The 17,537-nt window shown below is 49.6% G+C and overlaps 2 protein-coding genes and 1 pseudogene across 3 annotated transcripts; 1 reads left to right on the top strand and 2 right to left on the bottom strand.

Moving 5' to 3' along the window:
• Nucleotides 1-359: 359 nt before the first annotated feature.
• On the bottom strand, nucleotides 360-7,980 carry LOC120681465 (patatin-like protein 2). 2 transcript variants are annotated; one of them, XM_039962972.1, is made up of 7 exons: nucleotides 7,846-7,980; nucleotides 2,195-2,376; nucleotides 1,932-2,118; nucleotides 1,505-1,672; nucleotides 1,008-1,310; nucleotides 747-928; nucleotides 360-651 (listed from the first exon to the last, which is right to left on the bottom strand). In XM_039962972.1, exons 1-7 carry the CDS (start codon nucleotides 7,882-7,884, stop codon nucleotides 594-596), a joined length of 1,119 nt encoding a protein of 372 aa, XP_039818906.1. In that variant the 5' UTR covers nucleotides 7,885-7,980; the 3' UTR covers nucleotides 360-593. The 2 variants fall into 2 exon arrangements, with proteins under 2 accessions (XP_039818906.1, XP_039818899.1); XM_039962965.1 differs by lacking the exon at nucleotides 7,846-7,980 and adding an exon at nucleotides 2,723-4,731 and having other exon boundaries at nucleotides 362-651.
• LOC120681481 (2-hydroxyisoflavanone dehydratase-like) lies at nucleotides 7,676-9,195 on the bottom strand. The gene has a single exon (XM_039962983.1). The coding sequence runs from the start codon at nucleotides 8,858-8,860 to the stop codon at nucleotides 7,877-7,879; it is 984 nt and encodes a 327-aa protein (XP_039818917.1). The 5' UTR covers nucleotides 8,861-9,195; the 3' UTR covers nucleotides 7,676-7,876.
• A 639-nt stretch (nucleotides 9,196-9,834) lies between these two features.
• On the top strand, nucleotides 9,835-11,140 carry LOC120681456 (annotated as a pseudogene).
• The last annotated feature ends 6,397 nt before the right edge of the window (nucleotides 11,141-17,537 follow it).

The raw sequence follows: 17,537 nt of genomic DNA, 5'->3' as shown, positions 1-17,537 counted from the left end.
CCATTCAGAAAAGTATGATGAACCCCTTGCATACATTGGTCTAGTCTGTTTACTCTCCAAGTCCAATGGAATTGATGTTTTTTCCGCCAAGGCCAACGGCAGAAGCTATGCAAGTACTAAAGGCAGAGCGACCTTTCTGAAAAAGCAGCTCATCATGTTTATACAAAGCAAAGATAGGTTAATCTATTTATATAAAGAAAGCGAAGCAAAATTGTATCAGGTACTTGTTCCATGCAGCAGTGCTGGGTATCTATCTGCTCCAAATGTTTCAGTGGCATGGCCAATCTGGAATCTTTTCTTCACTCATCGCTCGTTAGCAAACATAAAACCATTAATACTAACAAACCAGTGGTAGAAGTAATAAAATGATGATATTTATTCAAAAGCAATATTAGTGTGTTTACATTTTTTTTACATGCCAAAAAAGCATGCAGATCCTAATAGCGTAAATGTGCGGTGTAGATATGACCACCTACACAATATTGTATGGTGTTACAGCAGAACTTTGTATCAACAAACCATATAAACTAATTTATAAATGAATGAAGTCATCAGGAATTCTTGGGATATGGACACAACGGACAGGACTTTCTTCATTTTGGCGATCTTGCCCAGCGAATTCGCCTTTCATCCGAAAGTAGCTTTGCAAATCTGCAAATTCTAGAACTGCTAAGTACATTTGTATTGGTTGCTCCAATGACTAATGCAATATATATACTGGTAGGAGGTGCAGAAGTAGAACTCACCTCTTTAGAGCTTCTTCATTGGTCATCTCTGTGCTACGATAAGCAGGTACCATATGACCAGTCTCCAAGTTTACCCGTGAGACAGGTTTCTTTAGTAGTGCATCTCCGATACTGGCAAGCTTCTCCATGTTTTCCTTGGTTGCAACATCAACTGAGGACAGTGTGCCTTGTAGAGTATCATCCTGTTATTTCGAAGCAGCACTCTTTCAGATATAGCTAATTTATTAGCTCTGCAAAACAAAATGTTTCTTGTGTACCCACCTGAATCCTCAGATAGTTTTGTTCAGAATGCAAAGCTTTGAAAACAGCAGAGATATGGATATCCACCATATCTGCACTTGCTTGTGTGAAAATATCTACCAGGGGAGTGGATCCACTACCAAGCAACCAACCCAGCACACCCCATGATTTAGCCGTTTGTGCATTGTAGTTCGCTTCAAACTTAGCTGAGCCTGTGCCTAGTGAAATGACCAAAAACCGTCCATAATCCATAGGTTTTATTGGGAAGAAATCTGGGTTTTCCTTGAATATCTGCTTGGTTACTTCTCCGATGGCAACTAAAGCCTAAACAACAGAAAGATGCATCAGGTTTCCTTAAAAAGTTCAAACTTATTATAATTCTGAATCACATAATATGTTGATACTTTGCAAGATTTTAGACATAGAAGAACTGTGAAACAATTTATCAATCTTGCATCATGATTGAAGTGCAAAATTTCTGACATTCACTAATGCATAATTACTGATAAATATCATACCGGATTATTGGCAGCTACTCCTCCATCAATAAGATGGAACTCCTTGGTGTTCCCATGGTAGTCTTCTGTCTTGAAGTAGTGTGCAGGTAAATACGTTGGAGCAGCTGATGTGCTAATACAAATATCTGATAGTAGAGCATCCATTGTGTTGCACTTGTCATTCTTAACCTATGATATGAAAAAAAAGAATTCTCATTTTCATTTAAGCAGCATGGAGGATCAATGGATGCCCTGTTATTATTCATTCCTTAATCTCTACCCTTCACTTTATTCTAACAACAGCTGAATTTTATTTTTGAGTACTAGACATTTCCTGCGTGATTAAATTATTTGGTTCTGACTTCTATGGTATATTCATAGCAAATGTACTATATTTTCAGGTATGGAATATTGGAACACCGTGGAGGTTTGGGGCGGGGGGACGTACCTCATAGGATGAGAAAATAACTGGTTGCAGCCGTTTAATGTCGAAAGTTGGTATTACCACATCAGTTAAAGTCTTGTGCAGCCTGGTGGTTCCTAACTTCTTTCTGACAACTTCATGAAGGTACTTACCATCATAAGAAGGTCCTGACAGCGATCGGAATATCCTCATTATCCTACCAAACGGACCCCTAAAGAAAGAGAGAGGAAATCTTGACAAGAAAATTTTATAATCCAACGAACAAAAATAATAAGGTATGTATTCACCTCTTCTGTGGGAAAATTTTGGGACCGTGGTTCATATAAAATGCTTGAATATCCTTGGCTGCAAAAAGCGGTCTATTCTTCTTGTTTGGTGCAGCCAGCATTGAGGTCACAAGACCTCCTGTGCTGGTCCCAGCAATGACATCGAAGTAATCTGCTAACCGGGCTTCCTCTCCATCAAGTTTCTTTATCAATTAGACAGAACAGTTTTACATGAGAAGCAATGAAGAGAACATTTAGCGTGTTAGAAAATTAGGAGGGCAGTCCTAATTCTGACTGTAATGCAAATTGCGATAGGTACTCAAGATTTACTCAGATATGAAAGGCATAATCTACTAAGGATTATGTTAACAATGCTTCTCCAGAAATATCGACTTCATGGGGGCATTGTTTGTCAATTGGTTCAATTCTAAATGTGTTGAACTTTAAACTAGCATGTGAAAAAAAAAACTGTCATATCTCTGACCATTCTTAGTGTTGCCTTGGCAATCATACAATACATGAAACTACATTGAAAAGTTACAGCTTTACCTGCAACTCTGATTCAAGAAAGGTGAGAACAACAGCTGGAATGATTCCTCGAATCCCTCCACCATCGATGGAAAGAATTGTTACAAGGTTGCCATAAGTTGGTGGTTGGATTGATTTTTCTTCCTCCATTTCTGAGTCTCTCTAAGTGTAGGCTTAACACAATTGAACTCCACCAAGGACAATCAGGATGGCGAAGTACGTGTGCACAGAACAAGTATTAATAGGCTTTAAGATCAGAAATTTCAAGATATAGCCAGGCACAGGAACTGGCAAAATATAAAGAGAAAAGAGATGTTTCCAAGAAGGTCTATACATTCAGGAGTTAGTCATTATGCGCAACTTAAACGTGGGATAACTCCGTATCCAGGATGGCAGCCTGTCAAATATTCCATTCATGAGAAGGTGCCTACACTTAACCCAAGTGCATGCGTACAAGTTAATAGTTTGAAATATTGTTGAGGGTGGTTCGATCATGTGTTTTAAAGAAACACAAATAGTCACCTAAGAACTATGTTAAGTATTTTTTTAGTGCTTACAATATTAGAAATTGAGCAAGATATATTGAATACAAATTGAGTTGCTGAGACTGAACCAAGCTCTGCTTTGGATGTAAAAATGAACCTAATATATTAAATGCATTTTTCTTGTTAGAAAACAAACAATGTGGAATTCTAAAAAGGAAAGTGTGGTTTTTCTTTATTGTGATGACTGAGATGTTTGCATTTGTGTGAGACATGTATCTCTTTGTAGGGAAGACATCCCTTTCTCAGTTGCCCTTGAGCAAAGGGATCTACTAATGCCCTGAAGGCGCTGCTAGGAAAAGGAAACTGCAGCAACTCCATGTTTGAAACCAAAAGAAAACATTTGTGCTTTATTTCAAGTTTTTCAACCTGATCTAGCTTGCGACAATTATGAAACCCTGTCAAAGGTGACTAAATTCATGCTGATTGACTAAGATACCAAGATCGCATGTCTCCACGTTTGAAACCAAAAGAAAACAAGCTTTGTGCTCTATATCAAATTTTCAACCTGATCTAGCTCGCTGCTTGCGACAATTATGCAACACTATCAAAGGTGACCAAATTCATGCTGATTTACTAAGATACCAAGATTGCCTGTATAGCTATTAAGCTATTTCAGGTTAAAATCAGGAAGAATCTGCGCTGTTGCAGAAATTGACTTTGAACATCACACAGCTATTGGAAAACAACCAGAATAGCAGATTAAATTTGATTTATGCCAGCTTTGTTATTAAATCTAGAGCTGTTGCGTCATTGGTGAGGTATGTCCATTCCTAATATGCACAAATGACTATATACTACTCTCTGCATCAAATGAATTGACAAAAAAAGGTCATCATTTTTTTTTGCTCAGCGCAATGAGGGACAAGCTGTAGACTTTCAGATTTCCATAGGCTAAAAGTAATCAAATTCAATGTATTGTGTTTCCATAGGATAGAAAGAATAGATTGTTAATTTCTCAAAGGAAGCAAAGAACAAAAGGATGAATTATATTGTGCAAAGCAAGTGTTGCAGATCCAGTACTTAGCATAAGAGCACCCTTTTGCCCCCAAAAAGTTACATGATTATACCACCTTCTGTGTCTAGTAGAAATACTCCAGTGCGAGGAAAATTCAAATAGATCTAATTTACTCCATTCATCAGTGGACAGCCTATTATCTAGTCTCACTCGTTGTGATTTTTGAATAAAGATTAAGTCATTAAGATTTAAAAATAGTACAACAAATAGCCCAAACTTAGGTGAACCAATATTCGCATGAGACAATGGAACTTGCTACATGATTTGAGGACAAAAAAGGTAGGTACATGATATCAACACTATTTATCATGAGAACCTATCATGTTAGCAGTTAGATGTTAGAATTGTAGGGAAGCAAGCGATGGTTTCAAAGGAAATTCATTCATATCTGACTGAACTTCATTTCATATGTCTTTATAAATATTGTGTAAGATTTGCAAATAACTCACAAATGCAAGAAATTCGATATAATTGTTGCGGGATTTCTAGGGTACCCACAGCCGGGTGGCGGAACGCACCCGCCTATTCCCAGAGAGGGAGTACTCGGGGAAGTACTAGACGATTGGGCTAATCTAGCTCTGAGATAAGCACACAAGAACACACGATCTAGAGTGGTTCGGGCCGCCGGAGCGTAATACCCTACATCCACTGGGAGAGGTATTGATCTTGGTTGTGTATGAACCTATCCTCTGCCGGGTCTTGGCTTTCACCCAGCCTGAGTTTTCTTCTAGCGGACGCCCCCCTTTTATAGACCAAGGGGTGCGAATACATAGGACGTTGAGGCCCCGACAGGTGGGCCCAACGTGACTGTGTAGCATACTGCGCAGAGTACTTAAATGGCTACAGTGGTTGCGAATCGTTCCTCCGATATGCTTCCATGCCCTGCTGACCCTCTGACGAAGGGAGGTATTCTCTTGTCCCGTCAGCAAGGTGCCCGTTGGGGGAACGTAGCTTGCGGCGTGACCTGTTGAGGCTATTATGTAGGCGTCATAATGGGTGAAGCCGAGCCGTCGTATCCATCTGTTATGGCAGACTGACAGGCGCGGCGTGGGCGGCGCCAGCAGCTCCACTATACATCTTGGTAATACGCGATCAATAGTGCCCCTGGTCAAAGAATCGCCTCGGCTTCTGCTACATCAATACGGACGTCCTCCTGCCGCAATGAATGCAGTGGTAGGTGAGCCTTAATATGGAGACCAAACGGCCTTATATACGTGTCTGTGCTTGCAGACACGTGGCGGCTCCGGACCACCCCGCGGTGTCGATTCCTTCCCTTGGTGAGGGGTCCGGTTACTATACAGGGGGTCCGAGACCCCATGGGGGGTCCGGGTCTCCGGGATTCCGCGGGGATCCGGACCTCCACGGGATGTCCGGAGCCTCCGGCTGTTCGGGCTGAGCGCCTGCTTCTTCCGGAACACGTGGTGCTCCTGGACCTTTCCCAACCAGGGGACGGGTCCGGGACCGTGGGGTGGTCCGGAGCCGCCACGTGTCTGCTGCAAACCACAGCTGGGTGGCGGAAGGCACCCGCCCTAGACCAGAGGGTGCGTACTCGGGGGTTAGCTAGTCCTAGTTCGATCTCTCTCAAGAACACGATGAACACCGCAGGATTAGAGTGGTTCGGGCCGCCGGAGCGTAATACCCTACGTCCACTGTGTATTGTATTGCCTTCCCGAGAGAGAGAGAGTTCGCGAGAACTTGTGTGTGTCTGGAGAGCTTCCCAGTGCACAGCGAGCGCCTCCCTTTTATATCTCAAGGGAGGCGCGTACATGGCTGTTGGGTCCCCGACTGGTGGGCCCAACGATATAGTATAAAATAACGTACTGTTCATACATTATGGCGTCGCAGGCAAAGGAGATCTCTCGCTCATCATGTCCAGGCGCTGTCTTGTCGGGAACGATGCCAGACATAGCCGGTGGCGTCGCCTGCCATGTAGCTACGCGGGCTGTGTAGCTTGCGGCGTAGGCGGCATGATGGAAAAGTGTCGTGCCGTCGTATCCATTTAATGCTGCAGACGGGCTCTGCGCGGGTGCGGCACAGGCGGCTGCACTGTGCACCTTGGTAATACGCGGTGCACAGTGAGATCTGACAAAGGTTGTCCCGCGTGCCGCGGCGACAGAGCACGCCTCAACCCACCGCATTAAATGCGGTGGGTGGGCGAGTCTCCCAGCGGAAGACTCGCGCACGAGCCCGTGCCTCCGGGACACGTGGCGGTTTCGGACCTCCATGCGGTAAGGGGGGTCCGGACGGACGCAGGAGGTCCCGGACCCCTATGGGGGGGGTCCGAGGCCTCGGCTGTCAGCTCGGAGCTTCCCTTCCTTAGAGACACGTGGCGTCTCCGGACCCATCCTCAGGCGGGGAACGGGTCCGGGGCCGTTGGCCTGGTGAGGGAAGAGCCTGACCCGTGGGGCCTGGCTACTCCGTCCTTTCTGCGCAGTTATGGATAACTACGCGGGTCCTACTTTGCCACAGTAAGAGTGGGTATCTCTGCTACAGGGTACCGACAATAATAATTACTAGGTATGTGAATTTGCTGCCTAATTTGGCTACTGGCACCACTTGAGTCAATTTCTCAAGCAGTTCTTTTTCGATAACGTTGATTCCCTCATGAGTCAATGAACACACCAAGATGATAAGATATACGCACCATGGTCAACCTAACTCATAGTTGACACTGCAACAACAGACCAAGTTGCTATAGCATTTCTCTGTAAATTCTACCAACACCATTCCATTCATGCATATCACAACATCTTCATATGTAGCTTATTGCTTGCTCAAACAGTATGCTCTTTGGAAGATGAGACTTGTGTTTGGTCAATGAAAGCAAAAAGGACAAGTCAAGGAAGCACTGCTCAAAGCCCCATCGACGCGGAAATGGAAGTGAAAGATTGACCAAGACATCATGCATGCCTTGTACGGCAAACAAAACTGCATGCCTGGGAGGCTGGGATATCTGAAGGTGGATATCAACATAAGGCATATCATCAAATAAGTTGGTCCAAGAGAAATTCATCATACACTGATCCGTTTACAAATGTTGCGGTCATGATCCATCGAGGTGGCTGCTCCTGGACTGTTGCAGGTGAGACTAAAAGATGTTTCTCCAATTTGTGCAGGAAGATTGCACTACTGTGAGAAACCTCACGTGTGCTTGTATTGCTCATGTCATGCAACAAGGTCACCGGGGGTGTACTGAAGAGAATGTTAGCGATACTATGATTTTTAATAAATGCAAGTCAAGCATAGCAAATACACATAGCATAAGTATAACAAATCAGAGACTTGTGATGGTAAACATTAGCCTTAAGGTAAATTTAATATAGCTCAGTTAATTTTGGCTAGAGCTTCATTTGTATTAAAATTTGAGAATATGATACCCCCCCCCCCCCCAAAGCTTTCATAGACTTTGGCATATGTACATAAGAATAGGATCATAGACTAACTATAATTCAACACCAATGTAAAGCACCCATATAGTCTGTATAGGCTGGACATATCTATGTGAAAACCATCAAACAAAGCATGTTCTTAAACAAAACACAGGACCAAAAATGTAATCAGATACAAATTCGAGAACAATTCACCATTGCCGTGTGTAGTGGATAAACAGAGATGTCATCCATAGCTTAGAAACTCAGCAATGACACCGACTTGCGCCTCCGCCTCTGCGCTCGTTGGACGCAAGAAATGGAAACCGTGCCCCTGGCCATGTGCCTCCCAGTCCTCCACCTCCCCGCACCAACCACTTCCCTTCAACTTCTCACAATACAGACTTCCTCTACCCCTCATCGGGTCCTTTCCCCCAAGGCAAACCAGCACGCGCCGGCACCCCAAGCTAGCGAGGTTGGGCGCGCCCTCCGCCATCGGGTTGATCAACGGGTCGTCATCACACCCGCTCGTGCCCGGGCACACCACCGGCCACAGCCGGACGAGCTCGCGGAGCAACACCATGCCCATCTCGTCCGTCTCGGAGCTGTGGCCCCCCAGGAAGTAGGGGTGGATCAGCACGAGCGAGCTCAGCTTGACGCCGTGGCCCAGGTCCTCGGCGCCGGCGCGCATCGCGGCGTGGTGCGCGATGTTGGCGCCCGCGCTCTCGCCACCGACGTGGACGCGGCCGAGGTCCGCGTGCGCGGCCAGCCAGGGCTCGGGCCCCTGACCCGCGGCGTGCGCGGCCACCCACTGGAGCGCCGCCCACGCGTCCCCGTAGATCGCGGGGACCGGGTGCTCCGGCGCGAGGCGGTAATCGACCGACACGACGATCGCGCCGGCCGCCGCGGCGAGGCGGTTGGCGTGGGCGTGCACCCTGGGGTCGAACGCGGAGCCGAGGCAGAACCCGCCGCCGTGGAAGAGCACCAGGACGGGGAGCATGCCGCCGTAGCCTCCGGAGGAGCGGGGCGCCGGGAGGTAGACGCGCGCCGACACGCCGGCTTCCGGAAGGATGGGGACGTCCTTGGAGGCGACGCCGGTGGCGGCGTCGGTGGAGGGCGGGGCGAAGTCCACCGGCAGGAAGCGCTCGACGCGGCCGCTCCTGTACACGCGGATGAAGCCAGGCGCGTCGAGGATGACCTCGTCACCGCCGCCGGCGCCGATGTCAGACATGGCGTTGGAGAGATCGGAAAGCTGTGTCGCACAAGGGGTCACCGAACTCGAAGACCCTCTCACTCTTTGGTTCTAGCAGCCTACCTACTTCAGGACTTGGATCTACTTGACTAGGCCCACCGTGCAGGTGCGGCGGCGATATCGGCGTGACGGCGTCGCCCCCTTCCGCCGCCGCCGCCTCGGCGCAACCGTGGCCCGTGAGCACGTGACGGAGCTGACCTTTGGAACCAACCAACAACTCCACACTGAATATGGGCCACATCATTCTAGAAAGAGACGTGGGCCTCATGGGCCCGGCTCAATCGAGCCCAACCACACACTCTAGGCCGCTGATCTGTCAACGCCTCCCGCATTCAACCCACACACACCAACCAACCGCTGGTGGCTTGGTGCGCGGTGCAGAGATGGCAGCGGATCGGGTTCGGTGCGGGTATCCGCGGGTTTCGGGTTTTCGGGTTTCGGGTTTGGTGTTGGTTTTTCACCCACGGTTTTCAGGTTCGGGTTCGGGTTCGGTTTCGGGTTTTGGTTTCCACCCGTGGATATCCAATGGATATCCGAAATAAATTATTTGGAATTAAAACTCATGTTTTATAATATGTTAATGATAATTTGTTTACTTAGACTATTAAATTTATTGAAAGTTGAGTCATGAAAATATTTATTATTTGTTGCATCTTGTTTATTCATGTGAATATGTGTATATTTATCTGCAGGTTTCGGGTATCCATTCGGGTTTCGGGTATCCGCGGGTTTGGTTTTGGTGATGGATTTCCACCCGAATCGGTTTCGGGTTTCGATTTCGGGTTTCGGTTTTGGGTGCACGGAGACTCCACCCGATCCGAACCCGACCCGTTGCCATCCTTAGCGCGGTGCGAGGAGAATGAAGACGTGCAACCTGCGGCGACCGCACTTCCATCTCCTCGCCTAGGCCGACCCCACGCATGGGGCCCACGTGGCAGTGACCCAACTGCAGGGGAGGTAACTGCAGCGGATCCGGTTCCGGCACCCACACCCCGCCCCCCACCATGGCCGGCTCCGGCGCCAGCGACGACGAGGTCGTCTTCGAGATGGCGCAGTTCATCCGCGTCTACAAGAGCGGCCGCGTGGAGCGCTACTTCGGCTCCGACCCCGTCCCAGCCTCCACGGACGCCGCCACGGGCGTCGCCTCCAAGGACCGCGCCATCTCCCCCATCGTCGCCGTCCGCCTCTACCTCCCGCCGGCAACCGAAGACGACGGCGGGAGCAGGAGGAAGCTCCCAATCCTCGTCTACTTCCACGGCGGCGGCTTCTGCCTCCACACCGCCTTCAACTTCGTCTTCCACGCGTACCTCACCTCCCTCGCCGCGCGGACCCGCGCCATCGTCGTCTCCGTCGAGTACCGCCTGGCGCCCGAGCACCCGCTCCCCGCCGCCTACGACGACTCTTGGCGGGCGCTGTGCTGGGTGGCCTCCCACGCCGCCGGAGCCGGATCCGGCGGCGAGGAGGAGGAGCCCTGGCTCGCCGACCGCGGCGACTTCTCCCGCCTCAGCGTCGGCGGCGAGAGCGCCGGCGCCAACATCGCGCACCACATGGCGATGCGTGCCGGCGCCGAGCCCCTCCCCCGCGGCGCCCGGATCAGCAGCGCCGTCGTCGTCCACCCTTACTTCCTGGGCGCCGGCAGGGTGGCGTCGGAGGAGACGGACCCCGCCATGGCGCGAAGCGTGGTGGCCATGTGGCGCGTGGTGTGCCCGGGCACCACGGGCGTGGACGAACCCCGGATCAACCCGCTGGCGGCCGGCGCGCCGGGGCTGCGGCGGCTCGCGTGCTCGTGTGCCTCGCGGAGAAGGACGTGCTCCGCGACCGCGGCCGCGCGTACGCCGAGGGGCTCGGTTCCAACGGGTGGGCCGGGGAGGTGGAGGTGCTGGAGGTGGCCGGGCAGGGCCACTGCTTCCACTTCGTCGACTTGGCGTGCGCCGACGCCGTCGCGCAGGACGACGCCATTGCCAGATTTGTTAACCTGTAAATCATCATGGCCTCGTGGGTAATGTTGCAGTTGTAGCCGGATTTGCCTGAAAACCTGCGGGCGAATTCACTATTGTTGTTTGTTTGCTTGACCACGACCATGTTGTAAGTAGGGGATTGTCTCAGAACTGGGCCAAGGCCATGACCGTGAGGTAAGTAGGCAAATTGCTCAATATTTTTCATAGTTGCTCAATATCTCCGAGAGAAAAATAATACTAGCGTAGATAATGTTGATTTATTGTGAGAGAAAAATACTATTAGCTGGGGCTGAATAAGCCAGATGAACAAGCTCTCATTAGCATAGGATGCATACCCTCGTTTCTCCACTCCCTGCAGAGTCCCTCTCTTGCCACCAAAACCATAAGTAGTAATTATGTGTATATTCTTCCATTTTATACTAATAATCTAATATCTTAAATCACGTTTGATATGGACTCTTTTATGAATTTAGACCACAGTACAAATACTTTTTTTTAGATTAACAAGAGAATTTCTAAACCCCCGGCAAATATAGTGACTTCTTTTAACACTATTGTATTAAGATAATAGATATTGTTGCTTAAAAAACAATTTAACACCGGATTTTGAGTATTACATGAACAACATGCTAAAAAGTCCAGCAGCTTTTAAAAGGTTTAGAAACGATCAAATTCTAGATCGGAGATGCCAATACATGCAAACCAAATATACCGGGTAAGCACTAACCATTTGGATCGATACAATATACTCCACTGTTGGACACAAAGCATATCTAAAACAGATCGACGATCATAACAAAAGCTTTCTACTAGATGTTCACTCCTATTATTACAACATGGATGGAAAAGTAGTCATTCTCCTGGAGCAGACACGGCAGCAGGTAGTCTAGACTTTGTCACTCGAACAAGACTCTCCGCGTAGGGAGTTATGTTGAAATAGAAGACATCATGTGCCTCAAAAATGAAGGAGCCTGCTGTCGGATTCTTGTAGGTGACCTGATGCGCACAAACCACTTCTCTTGCCTGTCTAAGTTCCTCTTCCTCACCACAGCGGTAGAGAGAATTACCTCTCCGAACAAGTATGCCATCTTTCTGCGTGCCCAAAATCGGTTTGAACATCCATGCCTCTAACAAGTTAATAGCATAGAGTTGAACCCAACGATGACTGTTACCGGACGGTAACGCCCAGATCACCATTTGTGTTGGAAGACTTTGAGCTAGCCACAATTGTCCACCTAGCACAACTACGTCGTCCCCTTTTGATCGAACACATGGGTAACATATGAAACTAAATGTTTCATCTTCTAAAATGAATTTGAGGAAACCTTGAGGGGGGCTTTCGAGAAGGTCTTCACATACGTCCCAATACATAGACCCCTTGAAGTACGTCGGGATCTGAGACTCAATTGGGTACGGCGGATCATTAACAGTACTCCTCCAGCAAGAATCAATATCGTCACCACCAAGTGTAAAGACTTCCATACCAGCGTCGTAAGTTTTCTCTGAATAATCAACAGAACGGTAAAAGGAGCGGACAACCTTGTACTTGTTGGTACGAAGGTCAAGGCCCAAACCGACAGAATGGATTGGAACGTCATCGTCCTTGTGGCCATCAGGCAGCTTGAGGACATCACCTATGGCCGGGTTTAACACATACACCTTGGTATCGGTAGGGATCATCACAAGCCCGTCACAGTGGGACATAGGGTAAACCGACCCAAACTCACCATGGAAATCCGTCGAATGCACGAGACTCGCATCCTTCTGGCCCTCCTGCCACAGGTAGAAGGAGATGCTGTTGGAGAATGTGGTCGGCCAGGCCTCACCGTCGATCACCCTGTCCAAGGTATGAGGGGTGATGAGGAAGGACGGCCTTTGCTCTTGCTTGCGAATAATGGGTCGGAGATGATGGCATGCCAGGCCTTGCAAACTGATTTGAACCGCACTAGAGCTTGAACAGGCAGCCGAACAAGGATCTCGAAGATGAGTTCTTCAGATATCACTGGCAGATTTTGCCCACGCCCCTTCCTCTTATATGTCTTCAACACCCTTTCGTCTTGTTTGTTCGTACTATGGTCTTGCTCTTCGCATCAAAGTCCATGGCCTAAATGCACCAACAAAGTCTGCACTGAGATTTCTGACAGATGAGGAGTTTATGCAATGCATGCCTTGTGGGTGCATCTATAAATAATCAAACGCAATCGGGAAGGCGACAGCCATGAAGTCGGATCGGACTCCCGGTTCTCACACGGATTTATTGTAACACCCAAAATTCAAATTGAGTTTGTTTTCAAATGAATTTATTCAAATGAAGTTTGTGTTAAAAAAAAGAAAAACTTCTTTCTTCTCTCTTCCCAGCCCAGCCCACATCACTCCCTCCCCTCTCTTCTTTTCCCGCAAGGCCCAGACGGCCCAACCCCTACGCCAGCCCACCTTCCCCTCGTCTCCCTCTCTCTCACCGCCAGGTGGGGCCTGCCTGTCGGCACCTCCTCCTACCTCCAGCCGGTTCCCCTCCCCATGCCGACGCCGCCGGCCTTCTCCCTCCCCACGGCCGCACGCCTCCTCTTCCCTCCCTCTTCGCTCCCCTTCAATGCTCAGTGGAGCACTAGCTTCGCCTCCCCGCATCCCTCTTCTGTTCCTCTGCAACGGCCACCCCACCGAGCGCTTTAATGGCCACTACGGCCGGCCACCGAGCTCCGCCCTATCCCATCCCCGCTGGCCCTTCCTCTCCCCTTCCTCGGACTACAAAAGCCGCGCTCGAGCCCGCCACACCTCCTTTCCTCGCCCTCGTTCTTCTCTGCTCCACCCTCTCACACCGCAACGCCGCCGCCATCCCTGAGCTCGAGCTCGTCGTCGATCTGCCGCTCCGCCACATCTTCTTCGACTACGACCGCCGCCGAAGCTTCACGCGGGGGTAGGAACCATCGCCCGCCCGTTTCCCCTCGGGTCCGCGCCTCCCCGCGCCGGTGATTGCTCGCCGGAGTTCCGCGGCCACGCCTCGCCGCCGTGGGCTCACCCCGGCCTCTGCACCACCTCGTCAACCTCACCCTCATGTTCGGCATCGCCCTCTCGACCCCTACGGCCTTTCTGCACGCAAAGCCGAGCACCGGGACGCCGGTTTCGGCCACCCCGGCGAGCTTCGCCGCCTGCCGCCGCCGTGCACCGTGGCGCACCGCCCTCCCGGCCTCGCACGGTCCCGCCGTCGACGCCATCGTCCTCCCCGACGCACGCGCTTGCTTCCCCGCCAAACCTCGTCGCGAACCGAGCCCCGGAGCACTATTTTCGGTGAGCTCCGGCGGTCTGCGGCCGCCTCCGCCAGTCGCCGGCGCAAAGCGCCGCCTACCCGAGCCGCCGCTCTCCCCAAGCCGAGTCGAGCTGAGCCGCGAGCCGCCTATAGCCGTTGGATCAAGATCGAACGGATCAGAACCACCCTAGCCCGAGTCAATCCAGATCCATACCGGTCAACCAGTGGCTTTTTTCTAAAGAGATCATGTGTTTCTAGTAATCAACCTGCAGTCCGGAGTAGTTCAAAAGTAATTAGTTTTAGGTCCAGTTTCTTTTGTTTAAACCCCTGTCTTTTCTAGTTTTTATGCCCGCCGTCCCTGGACCTTAGTTTTACACTCTGGACCCTCGGTTTATGGGTTTAATTAGGTTCTAGTCCCTGGTTTCTTCAGAACTAGCCCCTGGAAGTTCATATCTCTCGCAAACAAGTCCCTAAAATCTTGTTCTAGCCATATCTTTTACGTTTTAACTCTATTTTCAACGATTCTTGCACTCACACGATCCTTGCATCATGCTCTATTTCTTTCTCAGCTTATTCAGTTATGTTTTTACTATTTTTGTACTGTTTCTTATTTTGTCTTGTTTGTTTTGCTTGTGTGATCGTGTAGATGACGTGCCGTTCGAGGGAGAGCAAAAACAAGTATACGAGGAAGAGAACCAGCAATTAAACGAGGAAGGCAAGTGGATTTCCCCCTCTACATGTTCTATTTTGATCACAATAATAGCATGATGAAATACTTTACTTTATTGTTCTATGCATGAAATTGATGGGAATCCTATGAAGGACTGAAGCGCCCCCTCATAAGAGAAGACTTAAATGTGATACAATATCAGTCCCAGGAGGCTGATAACACATTTATTACATCAGATGGTACATCAGCGTACAACTCTACACGGTAATGGGCAGTGAAGCGTCACTATCGCGAGGATAACAACTAAAACCCACACAATGATATTAACTACGAAGAGGTCATCAGAGTCTTGCGCCATACGGAGCTTTCTGTGGGTGACCCTATCCACAGGCAAGGTTGGGTGCAAGACGGAACCCCTACTCAACGTCTTCGGGAACGAAGTCTGGATCTTCCTCTTTAAAAATTAGAAAAAGGGGTGAGTACGAACGTACTCAGCAAGTGCAACCACACCCACGGAGGGGATATAAACAGAATATAATGCACAGGGTAAATCAAGGATAAGGCTAGGGTCTAATTTGCAGAAAGCAAGTTTTTATGCAGTGGTTCATTTGCAAGAAAAGGATTTTCAAAGCAACTTTCTCACACCGAGTAACACGTAGGGTTGATCCACACAGGATTCAAGTTTTAGATTGCTACCGGACTCCTCATCCGCCGTAGCACACGGCACAGCTGCCGGATACTTTTTCCAAAACAACTCACACCAGCCCAATCATTCCCAGAAGAAACACTAGTTGTGTGACCAAACCGTAACTCACCCAGTACCGTGGGCACGGCTATTCGAATAGATTTTAACTCTGCAGAGGTGTGCAACTTTACCCACAAGCGGGGTACCACAGCACGATCACCATAGTGTCGGTGCAGATCCCAACAAAGCCATTACCCACCTTAGCTAGATCTGACTAGCCACCACGGGATCCATCAAGGCGCCATCGTCCTATCACCGAGGTTTAACTGGGGCATAAGTCACACAGAGCTTATCCCTTCTCCTTGATCACCTGTTGCTCTCAGCTCTCCTGATGGCTATCAGACTAACTAGTGGTGTTTATGCTAAGCCGTTGCCCATACAACGGTCGAGTGGTTTGCACGATAGTGGAGTTAGGCAAGATGACACATCAACTCGGTCCTTAATTGTGACAAGATGGATATCTCCCAACCTTGCTCAACCACACAGGTACGAGCACACTATTCGGCAATTCACACAAAAGTGCCATCCATCCCGTCTAAACTCATCTTTCGAAAACTCCACATTTTCCCTTCCCACACACTCACATATTTTCTTTTTATAAAACAAGTTGTACCGTGTTTAAGGTCCTAAGTGTTCTAGCGGCAATTAACGTCCAAACAGAACACATTCAGACATTAATCTAGGTGGTCAAGGAATAATTATAACAAATTAAGGGGTGGCTATCCGACCGTGTTTTCAGCAGGTAAAACCCATGCAGTTTTGTAAAATAGGCCAATAGGTTGTGTTTATAAAAACTGGGACAAAACATGCATCAAAGGGCGAGATTAAACTTGCCGTTCTCAAAGCCTTCCGGGAAGTCCTTATCGAGGTAATGTCCTTCGGGTTCGGGGTCGCAGAACTGGTCCGCGTTCACTTGCTCGCAGTACTGCTCGTCGACGGGTTCTACCTCATTCACGCCGTGATCTACGACGCACACAAGCAAGCGCATAATCAAGAAAAAGAAATAAAGATTTTATCGTTGAGCTTGAATCGGAAACAATTAAGATATGGAGACAGGAGTAATATTTTTAGGCGGTTTTCTAATGGCATGGCCAAAATTACATTAGAAATGGCGTAGTAAAGTTTCAGGGCGATTGGAGGATTTTTGGCGCATGAAATGATAGGACGAAGAGGGGTTTAGGGTTAAATAAGGATTCAGGGACCTGTTTGTAATTATTTTGAAAGAGAAAGGACTTGGTTGCAATTCCTAGAAATACACGGGTTACTCTGAAAAAGGGCAGGGGTTTATTTAGAATTAATGTTTTCACGGTGGAGGGGTTTATTCTTTAAAAGGGAAAAGAAGGAGGTCTTCTTTTGGAAAAAGATCTAAAGGGAAAAGGGTTCATAAAAGAAAAGAAAGAAAGGCAGGGGCCTAAAGGCAAAATCGCCTTTCTTCTTCCTCTCCCCCGCGACCAAAACAGAGGAGGGGGAGGGGCGACGGCGGCGCCTGTTCCCGGCGAGCCAGGGCTAGGCGGCGGTCATGGAGGGGGGCAAAGGCACGAGGGGGTCGAGGGCTTTTGATCCCCCCTCCTATCTCGGGCTAGGGCGAAGCGCGGCTGCGGCGCCATGAGGGCCGGCGGGCGGCAGACGGCGGCGCTGTGGCGGTAGCGCTGTGGGGCGCAGCGGCGGCCAGTGTTAGGGGGGAACGATGAGGGGAGCGAGGGCATTCTAGTGCCCTTCTCACCTTGGGCTGGGATGGAGCGAGAAGGTGCGCCCACGGTGGCCGGCGGGCGGTGGCCAGAGCTGTGTGTGGCGGCGGCGCTGGGAGCTTGGGGAGGCAGCTAGCGGTGGCGGGGTGAGTGGTGGTGGTGGTGGGCGACGTCGAGGCCTATTTATAGGCGTTGGAAGGCGGTGGGGAGGAGGGGCGCCGCTGGCCACTCATCGGGGCGGCCTTAATGGCGGCGGGACCGGCGGTGGCGCTGTGCTGCGCGGGTGTCGAGGCGAGCACAGGCGATGGGATGGCTCGGACAGAGGCCGAGCGGCGCGCCGGGCACTGCAGG

The sequence above is a fragment of the Panicum virgatum genome, chromosome 2K (assembly GCF_016808335.1).
Source record: "Panicum virgatum strain AP13 chromosome 2K, P.virgatum_v5, whole genome shotgun sequence".
Lineage (NCBI taxonomy): Eukaryota > Viridiplantae > Streptophyta > Magnoliopsida > Poales > Poaceae > Panicum > Panicum virgatum.
The sequence above is the reverse complement of the archived record's forward strand: the minus strand, read 5'-3'. Positions and strand labels throughout refer to the sequence as shown.